Source organism: Strongylocentrotus purpuratus, unplaced genomic scaffold (genome assembly GCF_000002235.5).
Source record: "Strongylocentrotus purpuratus isolate Spur 01 unplaced genomic scaffold, Spur_5.0 spur5_scaffold_6, whole genome shotgun sequence".
Taxonomy (NCBI): Eukaryota; Metazoa; Echinodermata; class Echinoidea; order Camarodonta; family Strongylocentrotidae; genus Strongylocentrotus; species Strongylocentrotus purpuratus.
In genome coordinates this window covers 20,441,422-20,461,428 of record NW_022145612.1, presented here as the reverse complement: position 1 = coordinate 20,461,428, position 20,007 = coordinate 20,441,422, and the positions used below count along the sequence as shown (strand labels likewise).

The following is a 20,007-nucleotide window of genomic DNA, read 5'->3' as shown; positions in this document are numbered from 1 at the left end:
CTCTCTCTCTCTCTCTCTCTCTCTCTCTCTCTCTCTCTCTCTCTCTCAAGCTATTCCATTGTTTTGGACTTGTCCATTAAAAAAAATATCTGATTGGATTGAAATGCTAAAATGTCAACAACAACAAAATTAAACATATTAAGGTTAATGTTAATAAAGTGTCATGACCACAGTCTCGACACAATAACATGTAGGCCTATTTGGGCTTCAAAACCTTTTATAGGAATAACCATATTTAGTATCTTGCTTTGTACAGTAGCTATTCACTGCCGATATCTGTAAAGGATGCAAAATGCCGGGGCAAAATGCTATCATCTGGCCCGATATTTGAGTCCCCCCCCCCCCCAGGCACGTAGCCGGGGGGCGGTGGGGGTCGTCGCCCTCCCCAAAACGCCACTAAAACAGATAGAAGAGAAAAAAGTAAGAGGACGTAGGTAGAAAAAATAGCAGACAGAGAAACATTTTTTTTAATTCAGAGTCGAGAACGGTAAAGTGAATCGATCGCCTGATCTTTCTCTAATCTACAGTGAAACGTCAAAGCTTCGTATTCCGCGTTTCGCGCGGGAGGGGGAGGGGAAACATGAATATAGATAAGGATTAAGAGTCGAGAACGGTACATCGAATCGTCTTCTTTCTCTATAATTTAATGAAACGTCAAAGACATGAATTCCCCCTCCCTGCACACACCCTTTTCTCACCCCCTAGGGAGCGTCGCACGCTTCGCCCCCTGAAATAAAATCCTAGCTTCGCGCCTGTACCCCCCCCCCCCCCCACGCTGGCATCTGGCTTGTTCTTTGATTATTTTGACGTAACTCCGCAAAAAGAGCAACCTTGGGGAAAGTTCTTTTTCTTTTATGATTTGTCTGTTTACTTTAACAACAGCTCAGAAAAGGTGCATGATGAAGTTTCGGGATGAGCAGCTCAGATGATCGAGGTAAATATTATTGGTAGACCTTCTGCCTGATATTCTCTCCACATCAGCTATAACATGTACCGATAGAGGAGTAAGCCAAAGTAAGCCAAAGTAAATCTAAATTATTAAGATTGGTATTACAGTTGCTGAATCGTTCGTGTGTTGAGTTGATTCCTAATGATATGCAGCCTGGCTGCCCCGCCGTCAGTGCAGGACCCAGGGGCAGGCACGGCGTGGCTAGCGCTAGCGCTCCTGTAAAACTCAAAGTCAATCCAGATGATGTGCACGCACGCGCATGATACCGGGATTTCCCCAGGCCGAGCCTAGTACATGTTTGTTTGTAGGCACTAGACTAGCATACTGTTGTATCACCAACAGGCTGTGTGCTTTATTGTGCCATACGCATTGGTTTCTCAACAATTGTCACTTCTTCTGGAGTAACTCCAGAGTCCAGGGAGGGAGCTCCAGAGCCCACATAGGAAAACGATTCAAACAGCGAGTTTGGTCACATTTTTTCATAATGTGAAGAGGTAGACTCTAGTCTCTAGGTCTAGTAATTACAATTTTGACTTACACTGTTTTTCGACTCCTCTGGGCATCTGTCCAACAACTTGAAATTACAATTTGAACTTTGAAGAAGTCTTCGCTCGAAATTGTTGAATATGCACGAGGTTGAGAATGGCTCTTTTTCTTTGATTCATGCATATTCAGCAGTTTCGAGCGAATGGCGCTCAAGGTCCATATCATGAATAATTATATTTGCTGCGCCACTACAGCGCATGCATATTTTCTCTTCGCCTTGTTGAATCAACGATACAATATGGATAGATCGGGTTAGGATGAGGAATCAACCTTTTTCCCATTGAAGACTTAAAAATATCAAGAACCAGACGAAGTGGAATTTCCCCACGTCTCGATGATGTAAGCAGCGCTTTAACGATTTGAACACAGCCCTGTCTGTGCACTCGAAATCTATCGTGAATTAGGAGTGCAGTGCCAAAAAGATGCATCGCGGACGTGTGGATTGTCATGTACCTAGATTAGGCATGGAACCCAAGTTTGACTTGGGGTTCAGAACCCTTCCGTGCGAGGCTTGTATTATAGCCTAGCCTGGGCTATACATGTATGTCTTGTTATCAAATGTTTTCCATTATTTTCTTCATTCTCCTTAATCCTTTATCTATAAACCAGGTTAAAACAAATTAGGTTGATTTTATACATTCTATCTACCGGTAGACCACTATACACAAATTATATATCAGGTGATTGGTACACTTTAACTTCCACGTTTGTGAACCAGACCCTACTAAGAAAATCCTTTTTTTTTAATGTTTCTGTTTCTGCTGTGTCTTTTAAATCTACAGTTTAGTCCATCAACAATGTCAACACCACATGTTACCAGATGTTTTTTTGCTGAAGTACTAGGGTGATAACTATAAAGAACTGATCTGCAAGATGTTTTCATCGATATCAAAAGCTGTAGCGCATGTTTGGAGTAGCAGTCATCCAAAGGAGAAATCGTCAGATGAATCGTCAGGTACTGATACCCGATCTGAAGGCACTGAGACTCCTCTCAGCTATCCCTGTTACTCCAGCAGTTATGATGGAAATGTTCAACCACAATATGGTCAAGACACTGCACCAAGTAATACCCAAACAAGCTATCCCAAGTCTGTTCAGTTCCAGGTGGGAGATGGAACAGATGATTCGCACAAGAGTGTAGTAGAGCAAAGCTATACCACAAGCACTATCAACGGGAAGATCACCCATGTTTATGGGGACTATGGACTCATAGACAATTCAATCCACTTCAGATATGATGCCGTACTGTATAACATGACTCCCAAAGTTGGCTTGCCGGTAGAAGCAACCATAGAGTCTGGTGAACATGAAGATGTTGGTTTGAGGGCTACAGAAGTCGTCATCTCCAAAGCAAACTGGGAAGATGGTGAGGGAGGTACAGAGGAACCAGAATGGCATATCGGCAAGGTGACCAAGACAGAGAGGACATCAGGATGGCTGGATGATACCTTGTTCTATGATCAAGATGCATGTCCCTATGGCTTCTTGCCTCACAGAGGAGACTGGCTGATTGCTGAAATGACAAGGAATGTCGAGACAGGAGCCAAAGTTGTCAAGACTGTTCGGCCATTGCGGGAGAAACGTTTCAAGGGGTTTGTGACTCACGTGTACCCAGGCTATGGTTTCATAGATGGAACGATCTTCTTCTCCAGGAGGGCCTGTGAGCTGAACTATGTACCAAAGCGTGATGACCAGGTGGAAGGAAACGCTATTGAATCAGATCAGAGCAAGGGCAAATGGAGAGCTGTCTTGGTCTCTTTAAAGAAACAAGAAAGGTAGTTCTAGATATTTTATTTTTGATTAGTTATTTATAAAGTAAATGTTCATTAATTGTTTTGGAAAATAAGGATTCATACTTCAATAAGACAAACTGGTTTGATACTTTGATTAAAATATAATTATTTAAATGTTTTAGCAAATGCATTCAACTAAGAAAAAGACTCTTGATGAACTTGCAAATTCATTGAAATATTAACAGATTGAAGACTTTCTGACAAACAAATCTATTGCGTTATAGAAGCACATTGTTTTCTCACACGTGAAAGTGTCATTAACTATTTTCCTTTAATAGGATGGTCCTCACCAAACAGTTTCCTGCCCACAGCTTTCAAGAAGGAGAGCGGATGACAAAAGAGAACGGTATAGCAGTGACTGTGAGCGGAGAATTTAGCAGGATGTGCATCGGACAAGAGAAAAGGGTAACAGTGTATGTTAGGTAAGCTTGGAAGGAGTTACTGGAGGGGTTAACAAAGGAAATATTACCTTATATAAAGGAAGGTTTCACATCTACATTGTCAAGATAAATATAGAATTAAGATGAAATATTGAACATACAAGACACTTGAGTGTATTATGTCTGCAGGAGTGGGACCATCATCCGTACACTATCCACTTTTTTACTTCTTAATGTCACAAACCTTCATTCTTTTTCTGTATACGACTTGTGATCTATTTTGGTGAAAGATTATTCTTTCCAATGTGTTGTAGTTGATCGAAAATTTCCATTTTATCATATCCTCCAATTCAAAACTTTAACAGAAGCTTATTCGGTTTTGCTAAATATATATTCTGTCTGAACACTTATCAGAAACACAGGTGAAGAAACGCAGAAGCTTATACGAGCTGAAGCAGTGTGCCTTTTGAGTGACTTAAATCTTGCCATCGATGGTGGTGCAGAGGGTGTGGAGAAAACCGCAGGGTTGAGCTGCTGCAACCAATCCATCGAGATCAAATCTGGCAGCAAAATCAGCCTCACTGTAGCAGTCACAGCAAGGTATGTTGTTCAATGATCAACCTGTTCACTGCTATCTGGAATTTCCAAACCATTTACTTTATATTTTGATGTCATGTATTCAATATTTTTTCTGAATGAAAAGTGGAAAGAGGCACAATTTTTTTATGTGTGATAAGGTATTACATTTGATGGCATCAGAAGGGTTAAAATACATGGAGATTTCAAGGATTGCTATCTGAATATGATATATAAAACAAGCGTGCCCTTCATATGTGGACTAAATGAATCTACATTAGCACTTGGACAACAATAATACTGAATACTAGTAAGGCCTTCTAAATAAAAACTTATACATTATGTTTTGAAACATTGGTGGTTTCTTTGTTTCTATCAATTTTTGTTTGCCTTTACAGGAGCGTAGGAAAATCTGCCTGCCAGATTGTCTTGACCTTTGACACCTGCTCTATCAGCCGTCCAATACCCATTACTGTCCAGGTAAGCAACGACCCCCTGCAGACGTCTGGCCGACTAAGCGGTAAGGAGAAATGGATGAAAGAATTTGCCATAACGTCCAGTGGAAAAGGACCAGCGGTGTTACCTGGTGTGCGTCTAGCCAGGTTAGTCAGGAATGGTGTTGTGCAGGAACCTTTTAATGGTGTAAGGTGAAGTGTTGATAAATAATCTCTTGGTATTGGTTTGAATGGAACTGGGCTGTAATAAAGAGATTGATCAGCAGGTTAATCAAGAATTGTGTAGTGTAAATCTGATTTATGGTGTTTAATTGAAGTGTATACAAAATATATTATTGTGTCTGGGTGCAAAATACTGTGGGGGGGGGGGGGGTACCAAGACTTGGACGAGCTAGGTTAGGAAAGGTTTTTTGTGGTTGTTTACTTTAGTAGAACCTACATTTAGTGTTAGTGTGAGCTAAAGGGTTAAGAGAATATGCAATAGTGTCTCATGCCAAAATGCCAATGGCAGTTATGTTAATGTTATGTAAGATCAGTTAGCTAAGCCAGGAATTTTAAAACCTGTTGTCGGTGTTTCAAAGAATTGGTGATAGAAAACATCCTTATTTCAGCAGGAAAAGTAGTGGGTATTCTGTGTAGTTTGACAAGCTAACTTTGTCAGGAATTATGGTTACATGTAAATTTTTATTTTGTTGTGAAACTCTTCCTTCCATTGTGAGTCATTATGAAGTTTTAAAAAAAATAGAATGATTTTCAGAGAAAAGAACTTCTATCTTGCTCACTATTCCATCACTCGAGGTTCACATATTCTGCTCCAGGCAATCGTGATATCTGTTGCTCAATAATCACTTTTATTTTCACTCTGCATTTTTCTCATCTTGATTCTAATCCTCATCTTTTTTCACAGAACTTCTAACCCAAATCTTCCAGTAAAACTTGCCATGTATCCAGTCAGCAAACGGCTGAAAGAGGGGTATGCAGAAAAGAGGGACATCACTGAAATTATTCCACAATTAAAGGAGGTAAACAGTAACCCAGAATGTGTGTGAGAGACAGAAAAGTAATAAAAATACTCTGTAGGAACAACATTTGTTTTAATATTTTTCTCAACTGCCCTCCCAGATAGCCTCCCTACCCATGTTTATCTTATAGTCTCAATCAGAAAGACTTGATGGTGCACTGTGTGTGGTTTTATGTGATCTATAAACACCCTGTGCACCGATCCAATTTTTTTAATAGCTTAAAATACAAGAATAGTTTACTGACTATTAAAGAATATCATTATAGCTTGAGAAATGCTCATAAAACCTTAGAACTGCCCCAAAAATAAACACTGTTTGGAAAGAATTGGGGGGGGGGGTAGTATCTTGGTGTGTGTACATATTCATTTTTCTTTGTATACTTGTGTTCTTGTTTTTGTTTTTGTTTTGTTGTTTTTTAATATATATTTCATATGTTATGATATTTGTTATCTTACAATTATACATGTAATTTTTATATTGCGCACGGACCTACAGAAGAACAGCCTTTGGCTGAAGTTGGTGCCTTGCAAAAATAAAATAAACTGAAACTGAACTGAACTTTTGACTATCAGTTACAAAAAATCATAGGTCTTTACTCGTTATCAAGGAAAGAAGTGAAAGTATATAGAAGTTGCATACACCTAAATATTATAACAGAAGTTAAAGGTTATTTTATCCATTGTATGATGTCTCTCTTGTTTGCTAAAGCAAGTTTTTTCATTGTCATGTTAAACTGTTTGTTTGCAGGCTCTGAGCTTGGAGAACTACTCCACATACTTCTCAGCACTGCTGCACATAGAAGAACTGAAGATGGAAGTAGACATGAGAGAATTTGATATAGAAAGGGTAAGCTCGCCTATTATGGTTGATAGTGAACTTTTCAAGAGGTCCTTTCTCTGAAGCGTTATATGAGCATGGATGAGATACTATAAACGTGGAAATATTTGCGGTACATTAATTTTTGCGGATTCTGCAAAAAATTTAGAACCAGCGAAAATATAAACATGACTTCTTATGACATGACCAGCGAATATGTTTTTAAAATCACTCAGCGCGAAAAATTAATCGCTCGAAAATAACAGCGTTTACAGTAGTGTTCTGTAGGTGTGTCACGACGTTTGATAATACAGTCAAACCTGTCTATAGCGACCACCCAAGGGAAAAACAAAAAGTGGTCTTAGGAGACAGGTGGTCTTTGTAGACAGGTTCCTATAGTACATGTTTTAATGAGAAACCATTTTTAAGGCAGGTTTGACTGTATTTTAATGCAGATTTTGTGAGGACTCTAAGAAGGGTTCTCATAGTCATGGGAAAATTTGGTATTCCTACAACGCTTGGATGCCGCAACCCACAACAATATGTACTTACCTGGTTGCGGGAAGTCATGGAAATTAGTTCTCAAATTTTTGTGGGAACCCTGTCCAAGTGGGAACCCTGAACATGATTTTAAAGGACTTACGTACACACTTAAGAAGATATGGCATTCTCAGTATTATCACTCTTTCGTAGTAATGCTTAGTCTCTGTGTACAGTTTCATACTGGAAAACAGTGTGATAGGTAGTAGAGATGACAGTTTTCTCTGAGGAAAAGCATTGTTAAGAAGGGATACATAAGACCAAACTATAAAGTATTATCTTTTAGTTCATTAAAGTCATTATCTAGTATTTTAAGATTTAAAATCTGATTATGATGTGTAGGCTAGTATGAGACCTAGAGGGGAGTTCTTATCCTTAGAGGTACCGGGTCTAGCTGAAGGAAGACCTTCTGTTCTCGTTGGGGATAAAGTCATCTTGACAGAGCCCTACTCAAACCCAAACAGTCCACGATATGAAGGATTCGTCCATGAGGTAAATACTTTTCTATTTTAAATGCTGTTTACAAGACTGGAAAAGAGTTGATGCTGGTTTTAGTAGGCCACTCACCTTTTGCGTATATTGCATTACTATGTACTTTTTGGTTGGTCTATGTTACTTTAGTAACAAAGGATGTCATTCACTATCTTTTGGTCTGAAGATAAAAATTTGATTTTTTTTATTTTATCTTAATAAGTTTTATTGGTCAGAAAACACAATGATTTACAAAATATGTGTTACATTTTTTTTTGCAGAAAAATAAATGAATAAATAAATGTTTCACACTTACAATCATGTTGTTTCACATTTCAGTGTAACATTAAAAACATAGCATGATACATCTGATATTGGCATACCCTAGCATACTTCATAGATCAGCAATAGTTTTTAGTGATCATCATTGATATTTATAAGAAACATGTCTGTTTAACTAGATAAGACTATCCCTGATACTCCAACAAATGATAACTTGATAATTCTCTTCCTAGGTGCATGGTGAAGATGTCCTCTTGAAATTCCATCCTCATTTCCATGATTCTTATGGGGCAGAGCTATTCAGTGTGATGTTCACCATCTCAAGGTAAGGGTATACTTGCATGCCTGCTATAGCGACCACATTTCTTTCAATACATATATCATCAATTGAAAGCCAGTAAGGTAATTACTATGTGTAAACAGGATCTTGCTGCTCTCAGTATGTGTTATGTTAATATTAAAAGATGTGCACCTTTGTTATTATTTTTTTTTTTACAAGAACTTCCTACTGAAAGCTTTATAACATTACTTGATGGAGATCATTGTAACATTATTTTCTTTTGCTGGCAATGTATAAAAGAATGAGGAAGAAAAGACAGATGTATTATTTGTATACAAAAAGTTACTTTTCCGTGGGAAATGGGTAATATGTATGTGTTGCTATAACTTGGCAGACACAAGCAGTGCTCACGTTGATATGATTTAAAACATAATTGTTTATAAGCATAGAGAGACATTATGCCGCAAGTTATATGAACTATTGGAAGTAAATGATGATGGTGAGTGTGACCCTATTCTTTTGCTTGTACTTTAACTTATGTTGTACATGTATTTGTTTAGCAATTGGGTAATTTTGAGCTTCATCTAGGCAGGTGGCATTATTTGCTACTGGTAGGTGGGATTTCTTTCTTGTACTTCAATCTAAATAAAAAATGTACTCATAATTTCAGAACACCTTTGAGAAGATGCCACCAAGCCGCTGAGTATGCAACAATCAACCTAGGAAAAGAAGGTATGTACACTCACAAAAATATGATGGTATTAGTATTATTTGACCAGTGTCTTCCTCAGATTTTGGTTGAGCTGTTTTGCTGTCAGTACAGTACAATGCATAGAGACGTCCTAATGAAAAGGCAAGATATGGATGGAGAAAGAATTAGCCATTAGTATATAATATGGAATACCTCTTGGTAGCTCACCTGAGAAAGAATATACATAGCATACACTTTTGTTGTTCTTTTGCAAACCTCATTTCATGTGAATATCTATGGTTTCAGTTTTATTTATCATTGACAACAGAACACTCTAATCAAAGTGTCTTTTCTGTGTAATCTCAGCATATGACTTGTTATTCACTTCAAGTTTTATTGTTAGACTTGATGATATGTATTTGTTTATTTATGAAAATTATTTCCTTTTTTCTTGTAGTCCTGTTTCCAAGTGAGCTGAGAGCCAAGTCCCCGCAAGTGGAGATCACCTTTGCGATCATCCAACGTTCAGTTGTGTATCCAGGCCGTCCCAGGACTATCATCAAGCTACCCACTCCAAAGAACATTCAAAGACACTTCCCATCAGGGACAAGTGCTACAAAAGAGTCCTCACAGCCACAAGGTACCCTCGAAAGCACCATCGAGAGCAGCACAGGATCTACTGGAACAGATGCCAGCCAGGACATCCGATTAGCTCGGAAATCCTCAGGGGTTGACAAAGACTCTGAAGAACCCAAGTTTCTTGTACCCAATGCCCTTTTGGATGGAGTAGCTACTACATTGGAGATGACAGAGAGTGGTGATGGTGATGACAAGGCAGAGTTCTTTAACAATAAGCTGAATGCTCGACAGAGGTCTGCCGTCATGAGAATACTCAAAGGAGAAGGTAGACCAACTCCCTACATCCTATTTGGACCTCCAGGTAAGTACCTTTCACCCTGATCCACTTAAAACATCTTAATATATTAGTTTGATACATTTTCAGAATGTTCACAAGTTTATATAGTATACAAATGATGCATTCGAATGAGTTCATTATACAATCTATCTGCACTTGAGTAGAGGCTGCATGTATCTATCGCACAAAGCTGTCAGGCTGGGTACGATAGGTGCTAAAACAACCTAAACAAGAGCGGATAGATCCTGTAATGAATAATTGAAAACATGCGTCATTTGTTTTATACAACAAAAGTCTCAGATCCTTTTTTTTTTTTAAATCAATTTTAAATTTTTGTTTGTTTCACAATCACAATATAAGTATTTCTAAAGAGTGAGATCACAGAGTCTAACATTCAAGTACCGGTATGACAGTATCAGTTTTAAATTCCTGAAAGGCCTTTCACAGCTGATAAGAAGTGGTCTTGTCTTTTCAATCAGCCGTAATGATTCATTTGAATTAGGAGCCAAAAAATTAGGATTAGGATTAGGATTAGGAATCAAAAAGATTCCTGAAATGATTCTCGCCCTTTTTTTGAAGCCATGACTATGAGAGGAACGTCTAGATTATGATGCCACTGTTAACGATTGTCTATATTTTTATTTCTTGACTATCACCAGGAACGGGGAAGACGATAACTGTAGTGGAAACTATTCTGCAGATTCACCACCATTTACCATCAAGTCGTATCCTGGCCTGTACACCCTCCAACAGTGCTGCAGATCTCTTGGTAAGTCATGACAAAGTCAATTCAAGCTTTGTTTTTTGTATATCTTTGGAGAAAAAACACTGCACTTGTTATTGTTTCAAGATTCTAAAGGTACTACCCATGACCTGTGAATTAATTCGAGGGGTATGAAGAGTTTATGAAGAGCATAATTTTATGATTTGTGGTGTTCAAGACAAGATGGTATTGAAAGGAAAAGACTTTACCTGATGCATGCATTACACCCTTTTCCTTTGATTTTACCTGTGTATTTCAGTGTTAAAGTATGTGAAACATGGAATCTTACTTTGATTGATATTCGTTTTTCTCCGCAGGCCGAAAGATTACATCAGAGTGGTGCGGTGAAGAAAATAGACATGGTCAGACTGAATTCCTTCCGAAGGTCAGACGTGGTAAGGGTTACTTTTAACTGCATATAAGAATTGATATCCACAGAAAGTAAATGCACTGATTCTCAAAACCTAATGTACATATACAGTACATCAAATTATTTCTTTGCCCATGCAAGTTACATGTACTTAAGCCTGTATTATTTCAGAGGGAAACATGCGATGCCTTTGCTAAGTTATTTTTTTTCTTTTTGCATGTGTATGATTTTGCTATTCTCTTCATGTATTTTGCATTAGTTCATCAAATGATGTCTGCCATAGATGGTTATAAAAAATAATCGAAAGATGAAAATATACCGTTCTTGGCAATAGATTTATCATTAACATATCATGTTTGTCAGCAGGCAATCTCTTTACAGTATTTCCTATTTTCTATTTTTGTTCTGTCTTTGTAGAACATACCAGAGTGCATCCTACAGTACTGCAGCAATGGAGAAGAGCTTCAAGCTGTAGGACACCATAGGATCATCATCAGCACTTGTTCTACAGGGGGATCGTTCTATTCGCTTGGGTTGAAACCTGGTCATTTCACTCATGTCATAATAGATGAGGCGGGGCAAGCCACTGAACCCGAGGCTCTTGTTGGTTTAGGGCTAGCTGCTGGGCCTGATGGACAAGTGAGTGGATAACATATTACATGTATTAATCTTGATTGTCGTATATCTTAAAGATAAAGGTGAGTTCTGGTCATCCGATTGTATTGTGAAAGAAAAGGTGTGGAATGGATCAGAAAAAGTTGATCATGTAACATGTAAGTATTGGTGTGTACTGGAGTCATCAAAATCATAATAAATTTGGCCCAGTCTTGGTTAGAGTAACAAGCACTGTACACTGAAAGATGTTTATGGGACTGCACAAATGGTGTCCGGGCTACTAACCTTGATTTCCTAATCTTTCTATGCTCATTACTCAGCCAGTATACATTTTCTACCAAAACCGTTTGGCAAATGACATTTATTTGTAATCTTAAACATTCAGTTTGATTCTGTGAGAATTCATTTTCTTCTTTTTTTTACCAGAACTTGCCTTTATCTTTAATATAGAACTGATTTCTGATTTACTCATTCCTTGTTAAGTCTATGTAAGTTAATATCTTGAAATCTAAAACTGTATGCTATTCACAAATTCACAAGTAAAATATTTCAGTTATCCTTTATTTAGGAGAGAATAATCTATCCTTAATTCTTCCTCTGACACTGAAGGTATTTCTGGTTCCATCATATCTTCAAGATGTTTTTCCTAGCATATTGTTTCCTGGATAATTTGAGAAAAAATGATTATTATCTGTCTGAAGTACACATATATAATGATTTGAATTGAAATTCAATTAAAAAAACAAACTTGAACCTTGATCATCACTTGATAGTTCAATCTTTAATGCTTTTTATCAGGCTGTTCTAGCCGGTGATCCAATGCAGTTAGGACCGGTTTTAGCCAGTTCTCAGGCTGGTGAACTAGGCTTAGAGCAGTCACTGCTAGAGAGAATGATGAAACGAGACATGTATCAGAGAGATAGCAAAACATTCAGGGACCATGGTGGCTACAATCCACTGCTGGTAAGTCTAGATATGCGTTTATTTCATATCATAAAATCAGATTCCATTAACCTTAATTGATCTGAAAGTGAATCCTATTATTGGCAGTAATTAGCGTTTAGTAAAAACTGTCAATATGGTAGAAATGCTTGTTGTCAGAGACAGTATAGTTGAGTTTGTAAATGAGATAGAATACTACATGTATTCCCCACATCTGTTAGTTTTTTTTCCCAAGGATTACCACATGATAACTTAAATACTATTGATGGGTTCCTGCAAAATATGAAATAATACTTGTATTCAAATATGTTAATAGTAATTGGTTTTACAAAAAAAGCATTGTTCAGAAGATGCCTTCTACAGTCTTCCACCTTCCTGTCAAGTAAACATTTCATCTAAAATGTATACTAGAATCCCAAGGGGGGGGGGGACAATAATTACTACAACTCAGCAAGTATTCACTATTATCATTACTTTTCTTGTAATGATGATCAAAGGGTTTCTCTCTTTTCTTTCAATGTTTAGGTAACAAAGCTTGTGAACAATTACCGATCCCACCCTGCCTTGCTGAAGCTTCCTTCTCAGTGTTTCTACCACGACGAGCTCAATGCCTGTGCCAGTATCGAGATGAGAGAGATGGCTTGTGCTTGGGACAAGCTCCCTAACAAGAATGGTTTGCCCATTCTCTTTCATGGGATCCAGGTATGATAAAAACGGACTTCCCTAAAATGATGTGGCCTTCTGAGAAAACTAGTTTTTTTTTGTGTTTGTTTTGGAGGAACCCCCCCCCCCCTCAATATTTTTTTCTAATAGAAAATAAATAAAAAATTGTGCTAATGGGTGACCAAAAAAAATGTGCTCTTAGATCTCACTGAATGAGCACAGGGTCTTTGTTGCACTTTTTGTTAGCAAAAGAAAATGCTTGGGTTTCACACAGCATCAAAATGCATCAACAATTTTTTTTTAATAAAAAATTGAAAAATTATATAAATGAATCTCTGTAAAATGCTATTTGAATTGTTGATATTACCTTATTTCACAAACTTTTGATAATTTTCTTCTGGATTTCTTCTAATACAATTTTACTTTTCCCATGAACAGGGAGCTGATTTAAAGGAAGGGAACAGCCCATCCTGGTGCAACCCAGCTGAAGCCGTTCAGGCAGTGTCATACCTTCAGGATCTTTTGAGCTGCTCTGAACTGAACCTCAAGGAGACTGACATAGGAATCATCACACCATACAGGAAACAGGTAGGTTAATAATGATACATGTAACTTCTTGAAAGAACTTTGTAAAATAAATACATTTTCCAAGTACACAATGTACTGATCAAAGCATTTTACAGTTCATTGTTACTTCTGACATTGAAATAAAAACAATACTTGACAGTACTTCTCTCCTCTTCTTGGGGAGCAACCTGAACATCCTTTCCCCATTTTACACCAGCCACATTAATGTTGACATCCCTTTTGGTATTCAGTTATGAACCCAGGTAGAGAGAAGCTATGCAGATAAAATACCATGTCTGATGATAAAAATGCCATTCCAGTGCTGAAAATTATGACCTTTGAACCCCAAATTAAGTGTTCAAAATGATTGGGCTACACTCATATGGCTTGTGGTACAGATTACATACATTTTAATATATTCTTTAGTTCTTATAAGGTTTTAAAGTATAAATTATATTTTTTTACAGCTTAAAGCATCACTTCAATAAGCCTCAATCCATCAGTTTAGAATGATTTACTTTCCTCTGAAGCTTTTGTTTCAATTTTCTTGTTACCCTCTTATTGTTTCTTAACTTTTTTGTAGGTTGATAAGCTGAATCTACTCCTGGACAGTGTGGATATCTTGGACACCAAAGTAGGATCAGTTGAAGAGTTCCAGGGCCAAGAGAGACCAGTCATCATCATATCTACTGTGAGTGTTTGCATATAGTGTACTGATTTCTTGTACATTATTTACTCATTCATTATGATGGGGTCAAGTCATTAATTTTTATCTTTAGTGTATTGTATTTTTTGAGTAATGCCTGAACTGCCTGCATGAAGTACAAATTAGGACACACCCTTGGGCTTTTCATAAAATATTTTTCTTCTTTTTATATATTTTTTGCTGCATGACAGAGTGTTTTTTCTCTATCCTTCAATGTTGAATAATCAGTAATTTGATGTTTTTATGCCTCCGTTACAAAGTAGCCGGAGGCATTATGTTTTCGGGTTGTCCGTCCGTCCGTACGTACGTCCCGTTCTTGTGATCGCGTTATCTGAAGAACCGATAGATGGATTCCTGCCAAACTTTGGTCATGTATGTATCTTGCAGAGCCGATGAACTGATTAGATTTTGGGGTCGCGAGGTCAAAGGTCAAAGGTCACAGGGCTCATTAGGTATGTAAAAACAGCTCGTGATCGCGTTATCTAAAGAACCGATTGATGGATTGCTGCCAAACTTAGGTCATGTATGTTACTTGCAGAGCCAATGAACTGATTAGATTTTGGGGTCACGAGGTCAAAGGTCAAAGGCCACAGTGCACATTATGTATGCAAAAACAGCTTGTGATCGCGTTTTCTCAAGAACCGATTGATGGATTCCCGCCAAACTTAGGTCAAGTATGTTACTTGCAGAGCCAATGAACTGAGTAGATTCTTGGTTCATAAGGTCAAAGGTCAAGGGCTTATTCTGTATATGAGAAATTGCTTGTTATCACGATATTCTGAGAACCTGTCAATGGATTACAATTGAAATTGAATTCGAAAAATTTCTTCTGTTTTGGTTTGTAAAATTGCTCTATGACGGAGGCATCATTTTCGACTGCGCGCAGTCGAATTCCATCTAGTTTTGTTTGTTTTGCACAACTAAATGTGTATAAGATATGCAGCAATATTCAAGTTTGTGTGAGAAAAATACTTATTTTTTCATCTTAATCCTGTCCCTAGGTGAGGTCAAGTTCCAGTCTAATGGCCTTTGACCTCCGTCATCAGCTTGGTTTCCTTAGCAACCCAAAACGTTTCAATGTTTCCATCACTCGACCCCAAGCTTTGCTCATCGTGGTTGGAAATCCACATCTTCTTGTCAATGTAAGTTGGAATGCTACCGTTTATATTGTTCTTAAGCAATTTTGCTGCATTTACATCAGTAAATAGATATCCTGTAGATTTTATTGTTCGAGGTAAAAAAAGAAAGAAAATTGTTTAAAAATGTGAAGTTGGAACTAGACATTATGAACGAACAGTTTTCAATAATGGAAACAATGTAATACCGCCGTCACACTGCCAAATCAGCCCCGACCAATGAACTATTGGTCATTGGTTATGTCATTTCTGTGTAGTATCTTGTCGATCTTGGCCATGTGACTTTTCATGATTTTAGACTCGCATTTACCATCATATCCCAGTGTATCTGAGTGTGTGAATGAGAGATATGTTGATTAGTATTTTTTGTATGATGTCATCTTCTTTTTTGCAGGACTATTACTGGAGGGCGCTGCTGAAGTACTGTCTGAAGAATGGTGCCTATGTAGGGTGTGAGCCACCAAGTGAGGAAACAATGAAGAGATTGGACGGTCAACAGGGAGAGGAGAAGGACGGAGATGAAGAGGAGAGCATCCAAGATACTGCAGAAAAAGAGCATCCAAAGGAGGATGAGGAAGTGGTTGAAAAACCAATGCAAATCATAGAAGTACCTGAGACAAGTGAGCGGGTGCAGGTGGATTCCTTGGCAAAGGGGAGTGGCGAGGTGGGAAAAGATGGAGCTTCAAGTCCTGTAGAGCATATTTATTCAGAACACAAAGTGTCTGTCACAGAAGAAGAGGGCGATGTCAGAAGAGCTGACAGTCATTTTGATGATAGTGTAGAGAGGCTTGTGGATGGAGGTGATGACGGGGATATTGTACAAAGTGTGATACAGGAAAGGGCAGATGTTTCGAATACAGAAGCAAGCAACTCTTCAGATACTGTCAGTGATGTTCCAGCTTGCAGCTCTCCCGTTGTTGAAGTAAAACATGTGAAAAGAGATTTAGAACAAGGAGAGGTAGTAGTCAGCAAGGAGGAGAAGAAAGCAACAGAGATCTGGGACGTCTATGACAGCGATGCTTCAGAGGTCACATCATCCACGCCTTGGTGCCCAATGGAAGAGGACGTTCCAAACGCAGATGGCTTGACAGATCCGAGTAGAGGATGGTATGACACCACTGGTGACCCCTTACCTGACCATGTCATCATCAATAGTGACATTTCATCAGCTGGGAGTGACCAAGGATCGCAGGAGATCTATCCATCAAACACCATTCATCCCGAGAAAAGTGCTATTCCAAATGATGTTCCTTGTATGCCTCTCATAGGATCAGGATATGAGAGAGATAAGAGAAGAAATGGCAGGACGAGAAGTGAAGGAGGGCATCCTCCAAGGAGAGGAGGCAAAGTTGATTATCGGCCTTTAAAAGAAGAGCCTCCCTGTGAGCGCAAGAAGCTGGTATTGCAGAAGAGAACACAGCCGATTGAACAGAGTCCTAACAAGGCTGCTAGTGCATCTTCCATCTTCGGAGGAGCGAAGCCAGTAGACACAGCCTCTAGGGAGAGGGATATTACAGAGAGAGTAGAGAAGGAAAGGAGACAGTTTGGACCTGAGCGTATGGGTGCCCGTGTACGACAAGACAGTGAGAGGTCTGGAGGTAGAGAAGGAAGAAATCATCACAGTAGCTCTGGCTCTGACAGGGAATGGTCTAGACCAGTAACACGGAGAAGAGAAAGTGAAAGATCAAATGAGGAAGAAGTGTTCTATAAAGATGACCATGTGTCAGCCTCACCTAATCCAACATCTGGAAGAGTTAGCCAGCAGGGTGATGTTAGGAACAGGAATTCTCAAAGAGCAACTCCCAGTTCCAAGAAATCTCCAAGACGTTACCAAGATAGTCAAAGACAAGTGCCATGGAGGGAAACGGAGAGGCAAATGCCAAGTAAATCTAGTCCTCAAGGTACTGAACAGTCCCGTGTAAGAGATCATGTTAACTCTGTATCTGATCACACTTCAGTGAACAGTATGAAAGATGATTCGGATGAAGAGACAGGAGAAGACTTCAGTGCTTCTTCTTGGGCATCAGGACATCACCACAGTAACCCAGAGAAAAGAGGGCATCCTCTGAATTCTGGAATGAATGCAAGATTTCAAGTTGCTACCGCTGTTCCTGTCCAACCCTCTGCAAATAATTTCTGTGATAATGACTCAAAAATTAATAGCACAGGAAAGTCACAAGGTCAACAAATTTCATCTTCTCAGTTCTCACCTTCGTCTAATAATTCCAGAGGTACAGGAGACTTTGTAAAGTACGTCAGCAGAGGAAGGGGACTGGTGGCCAGTGCTTCCGCTTTTGCTGAGCCTAACGTTGGTAAGAAAGGACCCGGTCCTAAGAGTCCAAGATCCCCTCAGGGAGTGGCTCAACAAGCCAAAGGTAGCCCTCCAATCGCTTCCAATGCAGGATTTCAGAATGCCCAGAGGGATCAGTACAGGTCTTATCCGTCTCCTGGATTTGGTCGAGGGTTTCACAAACCCAGACAGACGCCAGAAGAGCACTCCCCAGGGTATCAAGAGGGGTTTAGAGGAAACGGAAGGGGATTCAGCGGGGGGAGGGGTCGAGACAGAGGAAGAGGTCGAGGCAGAGGTCTGCTAGCCACTAACTTTAACTTTGGACAGTGATAGAAATCAGAAAATTGGAGAAATGATAGATGGAAATATACCATGTATGCTATGTATAATTGAGTAGGTGCAACCATTTCACTGTTTCACAGTAATGACCTCCAGGAAAAAATGCATAAAAATCGAAAGAGCACACTGATGTGTACAGGAGGAGACAGGATCATCAGAGGGGTAGCTTGTTCTAAGTATAAATTACAATAGTTAAATTGATTACATGTATGTATGGATCTAAAAGTTAAATGATATGAATGTCAAGTAAATGATCTGTAAGGAGAAAGACTGCTCATTTCAGATGGAATCAACATTATGTAACATACTTATCAGTCAAGCAATATGAAGTTTTTAGAGTACATGTATTGAACTGTCTTTCATAGAAATGCTATCAGAAGCATGGCATACTAGTTGAAACTCTGAAAAGCAACTTATTTCACATTGGTTTGTGACACCTGTTTATTTTTTAAAGGTGTTCACAATTATTGATAATGTTTTGATTTTTAGCAGTAAATATCGGATAATGTTAATAATTTTGTTGTTGTTGTTGTAGCATCCTAATCATAAAAAAGGTCACATGATGTGTTTGGTACACTGCCTGAGGCTTGTTTTTCATGTTCCTTTGGTTGCACAATTTTTGTGAGTTACTATTAACCATATATAACCTATAACCACCTTAATACACAGTGGCATGGACTGCAAGTATAAACTAAACACCCACAGAAATATATGCACCCCTCCCCCATGAAAATTTTAATGAAAAATATACTTGTCAATATATATTTGCAAAAACAAGAAATACATGTAGATAACAAACTGAATTTCTTGTTACATGCTGCTGAATGTTATTAATTTGCTTGACTATGCCATTTCATTATCTACAACTCAAATTATTTCATTGACTTAAAAATGTTAATAGTATCTTTGGTTGCAATGTTCATTTCTAATATCTTTACCTTTGTGATGTCATGAATACCATGAACGTGTAGTACATGTTGTTTAGATAGAGGATTTTTCTAAAATTGATTGCCTCACTGCCATAGGGGGGAAAATTCTTGTTCGAAACATTTTTTAATTTTTTTTCTAGCTCTTTGATTGATAAGATGCAAACATTATGAAGAACATTTTGCTTGAGAGGCTAGATAAAGAAACAGTTGTCCCACCTAATGAAGTATATTAAACTGTGACAATCTCTGTTGTTTATTGTGCAATACACGAGTACTATGTAATATCAACTCGCATGATCGTAATTTACTCTAACTGTTATCTAACATAAGAAGTGCTAGTGTCAAAGAATTTCAAATATATAAAGGTCTCCCAAAGTGATGTACTTTTTTTCTCAGCCTTTAAGAAAGGCTGAGTTTGATACATATAGTTTCTGCATTTGTCAAACATTAAAGGTCTTTCTAGCCTTTGGGCTGGGAAGTACCGGGTAGTTATTAAATCCTGCATTAAAAATATATTGGTTTTGGATTGGTTTAGGGCTCTTCACGTGACCAGAAATATTTCAACCATTTTAAGGTTGCTCTGAAAAAGTAATACAGAGTGAATGTAGGTTGTCCATGGAGACAAATCTTGTATTATAAATTTTGGGATACCAGTAGTTCCAAAACATAGAACAGAGATACATATTTGAAAAGGGTGCAGTCTATTTAAAGTAGACCCTTTGATGTGGTGATCGGGTTACATTCCATGCAAATACTGTATATACTTCTATTTTTTACTATTTCAAGTAAACTGCCTTGAACTTGACTTGAACTGAGTTAATTGTTTATTCATTGATTCAGGAAGTGAGCAAGGGACAAGGCCAAGGGGAGGAAAAAGAGACAAATGGGGTGTAAGAGAGAGAGAAAGAGAGAGAAAGGGAGAGAGAGGAGGGGGAGGAAGAGGAAAGAAGACAAAGAGAGCTGTAAATAG

General features: G+C 38.3%; 2 protein-coding genes across 2 annotated transcripts; both read left to right on the top strand.

Annotated features, from left to right (window-relative positions):
- Positions 1 to 897: 897 nt before the first annotated feature.
- Positions 898 to 5,615, top strand: LOC115929846 (RNA helicase Mov10l1-like). The gene is made up of 6 exons (XM_030999913.1): positions 898 to 934; positions 2,278 to 3,270; positions 3,567 to 3,710; positions 4,083 to 4,268; positions 4,643 to 4,886; positions 5,607 to 5,615. The coding sequence occupies exons 2-6, from the start codon at positions 2,369 to 2,371 to the stop codon at positions 5,613 to 5,615; spliced, it is 1,485 nt and encodes a 494-aa protein (XP_030855773.1). The 5' UTR covers positions 898 to 934; positions 2,278 to 2,368.
- LOC590861 lies at positions 5,610 to 19,842 on the top strand. The gene is made up of 15 exons (XM_030972348.1): positions 5,610 to 5,721; positions 6,469 to 6,567; positions 7,420 to 7,569; positions 8,064 to 8,155; positions 8,781 to 8,842; positions 9,259 to 9,741; positions 10,377 to 10,486; positions 10,798 to 10,875; positions 11,268 to 11,489; positions 12,264 to 12,428; positions 12,933 to 13,109; positions 13,509 to 13,658; positions 14,221 to 14,328; positions 15,345 to 15,485; positions 15,874 to 19,842. Exons 1-15 carry the CDS (start codon positions 5,641 to 5,643, stop codon positions 18,097 to 18,099), a joined length of 4,344 nt encoding a protein of 1,447 aa, XP_030828208.1. The 5' UTR covers positions 5,610 to 5,640; the 3' UTR covers positions 18,100 to 19,842.
- The last annotated feature ends 165 nt before the right edge of the window (positions 19,843 to 20,007 follow it).